Source organism: Pelodiscus sinensis, chromosome 2 (assembly GCF_052426305.1).
Source record: "Pelodiscus sinensis isolate ZL-2025 chromosome 2, ASM5242630v1, whole genome shotgun sequence".
In the NCBI taxonomy this organism is placed as follows: domain Eukaryota; kingdom Metazoa; phylum Chordata; order Testudines; family Trionychidae; genus Pelodiscus; species Pelodiscus sinensis.
The window spans coordinates 193,252,995-193,263,177 of NC_143053.1; the positions used below are offsets into that span (position 1 = coordinate 193,252,995).

Consider the following 10,183-nt stretch of genomic DNA (forward strand, 5'->3'; position numbering starts at 1 on the left):
ATCCCTTTCTTAACAGCACATAAGTAGTCGAAGGCACAAAGATCGAGCTGCTGGGAAACCCCCTAAACCTAAATATAGTCCTTACAACAAACTCCAAAAAGGAGCACATCCACTTGGGGTAAGCAAATGATTTTCTCTTCCATGATGTCATATTGAGAAAGATTTTCCAAAAACATCACTGGGAAAAATGTATACAAGTTGAATGACAGACTGTGTGTGCATGGTCAGGATCTAGCACCGAATCTAGGTTTGATCCTACTCCTAAATCTGTTGCTTGTGTCCCTTGGAAGAGCTCAAATGCATCCTAGAAGTGAGGAATGTTAGTTCTCAGTAGTAATTGGAGGCAAGAAATTGGAAGTGAAAGCTCACTATACAACAGAAGACAATTGGAGTCTTTATATGAACGTCAATGGGCAATGGAATAAGCCCAATAAGAAGCCTTTTTAGACTGGTACTGGAGATGGTCTCAGAACAGGGCACCATTATAAAGGTCAATAACAATATAAAGGTGAAAAAATATAGTTCTTCAGAATGAGAAGAGCGGCAAAGATTCTACCTGCACCTTCCACAGTGAATGCCCAAGAAATTAATGTTCAGATTGTTAGACAGGATCCACCATAAAATGCACATTTTTGTTTTTATTTGTATTTATTAAAATTACCTGGATAAAATTAAACATAGTAAAAAATCTATAGTTTTATCTTGTGCAATTCAAGCCAGAGCTGATCACATCCCGCTCCCACAGAAGAAACTCTTTGAGGCTCAGATCTCATTAACATCAAAGACTTGGGGCCAAGAGAAAAATAATGTATATTTATATTTAATAAAAAATAAAATTCTTAGGGTTTTGTTTGTTAGTTATAAAATACTCTAGATCCTTGGTGGGATAGTAGAGTGTAACATAACAGCTATCTCTCAGATGATCTGCCTGGGAATTTTTCATTCTGCTGTGCAATGAAATACAATTTTTCACTGATATTCATTATTTTACTATTTGAGGCAAGCTCTTAACAAATCATTGGAGCTGTACATACCAGTCACTTATTCACGAGCTGTAGAGTACACTTGCTGCAGAAAGACAGAACTTGGGACTTTTGTCTTCAAAACTACAATGCACTACAAATGGAGCCATAGAAGCGTCTCCTTCAGGAGTCTCTAGGGCTATGTCTACACTGCACATTTATTTCGGAATAAACTATTCCAGAATATTTATTCCGAAACAGCTTATTTTGAAATAGCACATCTACGCAGCAGGGAAGCCTCAAAATTAATTCGAGGCAGGCTTCCCTAATGTAGATGTTCTCTCTCAATGTAGTAGGAGGAATAACTTAGAATGGCCCTGGTGAGGGGCTATTTTGAAATAGCAGAAGTGGAGTGTCTACACAGTCCCTATTCCAAAATAGCTATTTCATAGAATGAGGTTTACAGAAATTGGAATAAGCCGTCTGTTCTTTCAAAATTGTTTTGAAATAACAGAATTGCTGTGTAGATGCTCACATAGTTATTTCGGAATAACAGACGTTATTCTGAAATAACTTTGCTGTGTAGACACACCCTAGTAGAGCAGCCATTAACCCACCTGAAAATTTGAAGACCCTAATATATACAACTCTATACAGAATGGATAATAGAATATATTTGTATTCTAGTGTTTTTTCCAGTGTAGTTTTAAATGTCTCAAACAAAAGGTCTTCAGCACTTTTCTAGAGATACTATTACATATATTAATAAGTCTGACTGTTAGGAACTTCTAGGCTACATTGGGACTCACTATGTCCCTCTCCAAACTGATGGGTTCCGCACATAAAAAGCTAACCTGACCAACCTCTAAATTCTTGTCATCTACTTTTTTCACTTTTTAAAAAAAAAGAGCTCCTATATCAAATGGTTTTTGATTAATTTATTCTAAATAAAGATTTTTTAAATAAAAAAAACTATTTCAATCCAAATAAAAAATAAGGAGAAAAAATAATATCATAGAGAGGGAAGAGGGCTTACATCATGACCTGCTAAAGGGTGTTTTAATGACCAAGAAAAAGAGCCTGAGGGAGATTTCAGACACACAAGCGGGAGATAAGTGCCTGTCCCCCCCAAAACATCTCAATGGGGTTAGGTACCTAACTTCTCTTTGTGCCTTTGAAAATTTCCCCTGAAATTCTTCAGCAGCAGATCTAACATCTGTGAGTAGATACTGTTACCAAGGTTTAGTTCAACTCAAAGCTCTTGGCAACTGTGCTCCATGTGAGGTGGTGTCAGGAAATAAATCAAGGAAAACATTTGCTAAAGAGATGGCTAAGGGGCTAACCCCTCAGCCCACCCTTTCTGGAACCCCAGAGCCATTCCCCGACCTAGCTCATGGTCCAGCAAAGTCTATAGCAGCCATGGCCAGCCCGCGGCTCAGGAGCAGCATGCGGCTCTTGCCCCCAAAAGTATGGCTCATGAAGCCGCTTCTGTGCCCTCCCCTGCCAGCTCCCTCCTCAGTCCCCGGCTTCCCTGTGCTTTCCAGGTCAGAGCTGCAGGATTTTAAAAATGTCACCAAAGGTGGTGGCTGTCTTAAAGGGGCAGTCTCCTTTTAAAAAAAAAATATTTTTTTTGTTTTTACTTGACAAGTCTGGTGCAGCTTTTCGCATTTTTTCCGCCACTGTTTTGGCTGTCTTTGTTAAATGGCTTGGCCACCCCTTCTCTAGAGGTTGCCCTGTGCTTTCATAATATAGGAGTGCTTTCACTTAAAGCTGCTAACACTTCACTTAATCTCGAGCATTTACACGCATCTGCAACAGGTTAATAAAATACTCCTAGGCCTCAGTAATTACCAAAGTTGGGTTTGGCTCTTGAGTGAAACTCAGCAGCAGTCTTCTGATGACCAGTCTTCTACCAATCTTCCTGTGGGGACCACAAGAGGGAGAGTCCTTGAAGAGTCCATCTATCCCAAACTTTTCTTCCCTATTTATTCATACATGTCACTCAAACTTGTTAAGCAAGCTATTTTAAAAGTTAGGCAAGAAGTTTCTGGTCATTAATTAGACACGTGTTTTTTCAGTTTGCATGTCCTAAGTCCCTGGCAGGCACACTCCTGAGGGCACATACAGATGAGCTTCCTGATTTCTAAATGCATAGCTCAGCAATTTTGACAGAGACATCATCAGGAATGATGCAGAGTCAAGGTCCCCTTTCTATGGCACCCAGATCCCATCCCCTCTTGACTTGGTCATGCTACAGGCTTCTGCATAGGCCCATCAATATGGCCTTGTAGTTTGGCTATCAATAAACGATAGTGGTTCAGGCACTTCAGTAGTTGCCAAAATCTCCCTTACAATAGCTGATAGAGAAAAACTGAGCTTGTGGTGGTGGATTACATTGATGGACTACACAGGTGCTGTTGGTTTATGGGATAATCTTCTTGAGGATAATCTGTCTCTCTCTTATTGGCTGCGGTGAAATTAGCCCTATCCAGTAGGTGAGAAATGTCCATATTTATACTGAGATGTACACCATTAATATACAACTTATTGAGAGATTCTCAGCCCAGGACTCAAGGCCTGATCCAAAGTCAATTGACGTCTCCCAGGGTCTGCCACTGGCTTTAGCTGTGACCCATATTCTCATCTTGGATGGTAGTCTCTCACATTGGGATAGTTCATGCACATATCAAACCTCAGTGTTAATATACTACAATGAGCGCTGCTCCTGCAATATATTTTTAGTTCTACTCAGATATAATTCAGCATGTTGTACTTATTGTGTGTTTGAAAGATGCAAATGGAGAGGTTTCAGAATTGTTTTTGCTATTGCTCAGTGCTGATGCTTTAAAAGCTTGCTAAAAAAAAGCTGCAGAGCTTACCTACAAGACTATATCCCAGCTAACTAAATAGAGATTGCATAAAAAACTTACATCAAAAATGAATTTTCAGAAGAAAGCTTTTAAGATCTCTGCAAGTTTTCATTCTCTCCATAAGTACGATCAGCATCTTCCTTAGAAATGCCATTTTACTGATTCCTCCCTGCAGGAGATCCAGTCAGATGCTGTAGAACAGGGAAAAAGGGAATGCATGTCCCATTTGAATGCATAACAAATCAAAAGATGTTCATATCTGTTGTGAGATAAATTTTTTTTTTTTTTTTAGGGGCAGGTGCTAATAAATGGTGGTTCACTGATTATCTTTTTTAAAAATAGAACTCGCCTAGCAAAAAAAAAAAAAAAAAAAAAAAAAAGAAAAGAAAATACCTGCCTTGTAATGCATTCAAATGTGATGTGTTTTCACTAAGTTCTAGTCTGCATCATCAGATTATCCAGATGGCTGCTTCCCAACTGATTGTCAGTTCTGCCAGTTCTTTCCTATTCCACTTTTCCAGGGCAACTGCAACTCCCTTTAAATTTTATGCAAGTTCTGGTTGCTTAGCCTCTGTCAGGACTCACTGAAATTATAGGTTTCTACATTAAGATGTGACACCAAAACTAAAATAATGCTGAGTTTGAGTAGCCTCTACCAAAACATAAATAAAGTATATGATATAGTGGCTCCATTGTTACAGAACTGCAGCTCATGTCTAATGCCAGAAACTAATACCACTCCTCCCTGTCTGTATTTTATATTTTATAATCTACAAAGAGAAACCTGTCACGTGGCTAATAGGAACAAATTTTGCTTTCTCTGTTATTTTTTTCTTTTCCTCACAGGTAAAATTAGTATTTTCAAAGGAACCTTCAAAACCAATGGCACCACGAATCTTACCAAACCCACTAGCAGCTGCAGCAGCAGCTGCTGCTGTGGCTGTGAATTCCCCTTTCAGTCTTCGAACAGCTCCTGCAGCCACTCTGTTCCAGACTTCAGCACTTCCTCCAGCACTCCTACGACCAGCTCCTGGGCCTATAAGGACCACCCATACTCCTGTGCTGTTTGCTCCTTACTGAACTCCAAACAAGAATCAATTGTACTGCAATAATTTTTCAAAACAAAAACCAACAAGAAGCAAATCAAGAACATGGAACTATGCAGTGTTTATTTATAGTTTAAAGTATCTATGAAGAACCAGGACTTTTGATAGAGAATTGATCATATTCTAAAAGAGGGATGGGGCAGTATTTTCTCCAAATGAGGGTATTCCTCTTGAATATTGACCATTTTAGAAGTGATCTCCAGCATTGACTCACAGTGACATACAGAACTTGTGAAGCCTTTTTGACTGTGCTTTTTGGCACATATTTCCCCTGAAATGTCTTTCCTGCTTTATGAAACAACTTACAAATTTGTCTAAAGGGCATTAACTTGTTCCAATGTACATAAAATACCTTTATTCTGTAGATTAAATCAAGAAGAAGAAAAAAGAAACACTGTGAATAGTAGTACCCTTACTGATCCTCCTGCCAAATCAGCAGTTACTGGGTATTTTTCTGAACAAAAGTAGCTACAATAGATGTCTTGTACAACAATAGTATTGTGTCTCTATCTATGCCACTAGGTTTATAACTGAGTTGCAAAAGGTAAAATAAACAAAATATCTCACTTTGTTAAATAGGCAAAATGACAATGATAATGTGGTGTTCCTAGTTAGAATATGTTCTTTTCCTCACCTAATAGAAAAAGTTAAAGTACAGAGACATAGAGTAGATCTATGGTTAAGGCAAAATAAGAGATAAAGAACATTTAGTGTAAAACTTCCATATGCTGTACACAAAAAAGGAAAACTTCCAACTTAATAATATGTGTACAGTGTATGTATTCCAAAGTGCTAATACTTACAGGATGGATTTATGGTAAAGCTATAAAGGTGGACAGCAAAAATATTCTGTTTTCCTGAGTCACAAAGTATAAATGCATTAGTTTTAGAACAAAGGGATGTCAAGAGTGGGTTATGCATGGTCATACATAGCAAATTAAAATGATCTGTGAAAATCTGGCCCCACGGATGACAACAGGAGATTTGCCATTGACCTCTGTGGAGCTAGGATTTCGCCCCAAGATTACGACATATTTTTTGATATTATACCAGTACGAATTTGTGTATTGAGTAGACATCAAAACTTTTTTGTTATGGGTGTAGCCACAGAAATGAATATGTTCTATCATTTTAACTTCCTACTGATGTGATATATATAAGCAGCAACACACAATATACATATTATGAGATAATTGCACATCATGGGTTTGGAGCAAATACCACATTTAGTATTCTAATGGATCTGAAATTCTGTAGCTAATCTTTTCATACTTTGCAAGCTTTTAAAGCCTTATATATTCTCTATGAGGCTTAAAGGGGTTGATAGTGTCCCTATAAAATAGGATTCATCAGGGGTATATATATATATATATAGATATATATATATATAGATATATTGTATATATGTTAGAGTAAGAAAAATAACTTATAAACAGAAAAGCTACTATATAAAGTTATTATATAACCACTCAGTTTCATATGTGGGTCATTAAATAGTAACAAAGATCAGAGAAAAAAATCAGCATGTCTTGAATCTGATATTTGCTGCCTGCTTTTCCTGATAGGGATCTGAAAAAAAAATCTATTAAGATTATGGAGTGGCTGTGAGTCTGATGCAGCCACTCTGATGTGTAGCTCAGTGAAAAGATGACCATACTCTTAAGATGAAGAAAAAAATCAAAACCATAATTTAAGTTTGGGGCGGGGGGAATGGTTAAAAGATTTTATAATGGTGCTCTTCATATAAAATAAGGGCCATGAGGTCACCACCTAAAAGTGCTTGGGGTAGATTGCGAGATGTACAAGGTGGAAATATGCAGCACCCTCAACTTTCAGGTTATTTAGTGGGCCTGCCACGCACATTGGTACTTGCCATTTTTTAAAGCTTACCTTCATATATTTTTTTTACAAAAATAAATAAAAGAGAGAGAGAGATGGACACTGATGGATGTGTCCAAAGAATTCCAAAGATGTGTGTTTATTTCTCTATAAGGGTTAATTAAAATAAGCTCTGTATTAATCATGTCTATGATTTGGTCCAGTTTGTCTGCAAAAGTTTGTGCCTTGAAATCAAGTTGGTTGATAGGAATCACCTTAATTAGATATTGGGTACAAATGAAATATTATGGTGATTTCAGGACTACTTAATTACCTGAATTTTTGACCCAAGGTATTCATAAATGGGAGAGAAAAGGTAAGCTCCTAATGTCATATTTAGGCATCAAAATAGCTGGGATGATTTTAAAAAGTGCTCAGCCACCAGAGGCGCCCCATGGGGTTATAAATGGATCCACCTCTAAAGTGGTAGGCCTGCCAATCAATGTATATGAAAATCAGCCCTCTCATTTAGATGTATAAAGATAGTTTTAGGAGCCTAACTTTGATCTCTCCTTTTAAAAATCTTGGCTTTGCTCTTATAAACTATCCAGCCTATGTTCTGTATGCAGTAGCTGTGATGTCATCATCACGTGGCATATCCCTTACCAAAGCGGGCAGTGGTTTTTAAGCTGCGCTTGATGATACCATTTTTCAGCAGTGTCTTTTCTAGTGGTCCACAGATTAAAACCTTTGAGAATCAAGGGGAGGACTGGAGTGTTGGGAAGGAAGGTGAAATAATACGTAGACCGGAAAAGTGGAAAAATCACTAACTTATTTAATAGTCTTGTGCACACCATATTGGGATGAGGTTTGGGGGAACGCATCCTGCCATGCTATCACAATGCCATTAAAATCAACAGACCCATCTTTGTGAACATGTTGTGGCCTGTGGCATGAATGGAGGCACAGTACTAAGGGAAGAGTTAATAACAGTTTTTCTCAAAATAAATAGTGTCATTCCAACTATTTCCACCTGCAACTTCGCTGTCTGTCTCTTGGACCTTTTTTTGTCACAGCGCTCTATAGAACAATTTTTTGTTCCCACAAGTCTCTCAAACTTCAGCTGTACACAACAATCTCAAACCTTTTTATGTCTCTTACTCACTACCTAATAAAGGATAAAGCCTAAATGTTAGACTGTATAGTGGGTTTTCTGTGCCTTGCTGTCCTCACCACCTGTTGAGCGGCACCTATTGTCAGGAATAAATCAGAATCATTGGGATCCAATCTCCTCTGCTAACAGATGTTTTCTCTGCCAGTAGTTTTCACATGTGTTTATTAAAATATTAAGCAATCCGCTTGGCGAATGGTGATCCCAATCCATGTGCATGACCACAGCATCTGGAGTTGGAATTGTCATGGTTAAGTCCCATTACACACACTTGTGTCTCTATGCCTTTGGCAGCAAATATAGTAAAGGGAGAAATGTCTTTTCATATTTCATTTTAGCAAAATATAAGTGATGCTGCAGGACTGAATAGAAGCCTAAAGCCGATGGCAATGGGTCGCTTCAACAAAAATAGGAATAAGTTATTGGGCTGACAGTATGAAATCATGGTTACTGGGGAAAGGGCTATGTGTGTATTTAGACAAGCTGATATGTTCAATGATAAGGTTCTCAGATTCCATACTGTTTTAAAAAAATGATAGTTCTGGTCTGACCAGAAGACATGGTATTTATTTTCATGGGAGAGGGGTTTTTATTTGTTTGTTTGTTGGAGACTCATCATTGTACTGAGCACAGAGGAGAGTTACTTTCTCCTAAAAGCTAGTATAGACTATAAGCTCTGCAGGGTCGGTAAGCAAGGGTAGTCAAACACTGGAATAAATTGCCCAGGGAGGTTGTGAAATCTCCATCTCTGGAGATATTTAAGAGTAGGTTAGATAAATGTCTAACAGGGATGGTCTAGACAGTATTTGGTCCTGCCATGAGGGCAGGGGATTGAACTCGATGATCTCTTGAGGTCCCTTCCAGCCTGCGATGACCCTATGAACTGAAAAAAGATGAACAATGGTGAGGACATGGCAAATGCCAGGCATTTGAAAAGTACATATATTAATTATTTCAAAACAGTTGGTTTACATTTTATACCAAGAATAATTAAATGTCATTTTAGAAGGGAAAGACTGCAAAACAGGCTGCAAGCATGGAAAGATATAAAGTCTTTTTCATATGCTGAAAACATGGAGACAATGCACAGAAGTCTTCTGCATAATTTGTATTGTCTCTCATGCATTCAGATATTATTCTCCAGTGTACAAGGTCATTCTCTACCTTGTTTGCCTTTTTGTTGCTCTTAAGTGACCAAAGGGATTGCAGAACTTTGGCATGTCATTCAATAAGAAATGAAATCGCGTGGTACAACCTCCATTTTCACTCTGCCTTTTGTTCCCCAAACAGTAAACCTTTTCTCAAGGTTCTCTTGGAAATTTCTACCGAAAAATAATTGGTGTAAAAATTTTCAAACATACCTAACTGACTTAAGAGCCTTTCTCATTTTCAAAAGTGTCTTAGACATATACGACGAGATTTTTGAAGGTATTGTCTTTCAATGAGACTTAAGCTCTTAAATGTCTGTCACTTTTCAAAATGCAACTATATCGCTTAGGTGCTTCTGAAAATTTTATCCCATAATACCTAAGTATTTGCGTCTTGTGTGCCAGGCTGTACATGCTCATCTGCAAGTCCTGTCATGTTATTGATAGTGAATCACGGAAATCTATTATTTAAGTTTTGACCCACAGTTGAGGGGAACAGTCCTTTAATGACAAATTAATAGGTCACTATTAAACTGGTTGCTATCTCAGCCAGATCCTTAAGAAGTTAAATGAAGCACCAAACCTCCACTCTAAGTCGTTGTCTACACTACACGTTTTTGTGGCAGAAAATATGCTCATGAGGGACTCCTTAGCATAAGTTGCAACATCATTAGCATATTTTCTGTTGCAAAAACGTATAGTGTAGACATAGTCTAAGATATTTTTTCCTGTACTGGAGCTTGCTGTATTTAACTTTCTTCCTTCTGTTATTCAAGGAAAAAGATAGTGATCATGTACACAAAGCCAGATGGAAATGGAATGAGGCCGAGTAGGCTTTACAGTCCCAGACCGAAAACAAAAATTCTATGACACGACTGAAGTCCTTAAAATGTCAGCACTCCTGTTTCTTTTGAAGTCAGTGACAAAACTTCCTTTGACTTCCATGGGGACAGGATTCAATATCTTCAATTCCTGGAGCCTATTAGGCCGACACTAACCTCGTCATGATCATATACTCTCCCAAGTTCCTTCAACCCTGCCTTCTGAGGAGTTCAGATGACAAAAATGGATACATATACTTGGTTGAGTTTGAAGACTCCATTAACAC

General features: G+C 38.0%; 1 protein-coding gene across 1 annotated transcript in view; it reads left to right on the plus strand.

Moving 5' to 3' along the window:
* Positions 1–7,951, plus strand: part of ZNF385D (zinc finger protein 385D) — a 518,904-nt gene extending 510,953 nt beyond the window's left edge. Inside the window, exons 10-11 of the mRNA XM_089776010.1 lie at positions 17–118; positions 4,679–7,951. Of these exons, the coding sequence (XP_089632136.1) occupies positions 17–118; positions 4,679–4,912 (336 nt within the window). The 3' untranslated portion in view covers positions 4,913–7,951. The remainder of the gene's footprint in view (positions 1–16; positions 119–4,678) is intronic.
* Positions 7,952–10,183: the final 2,232 nt, after the last annotated feature.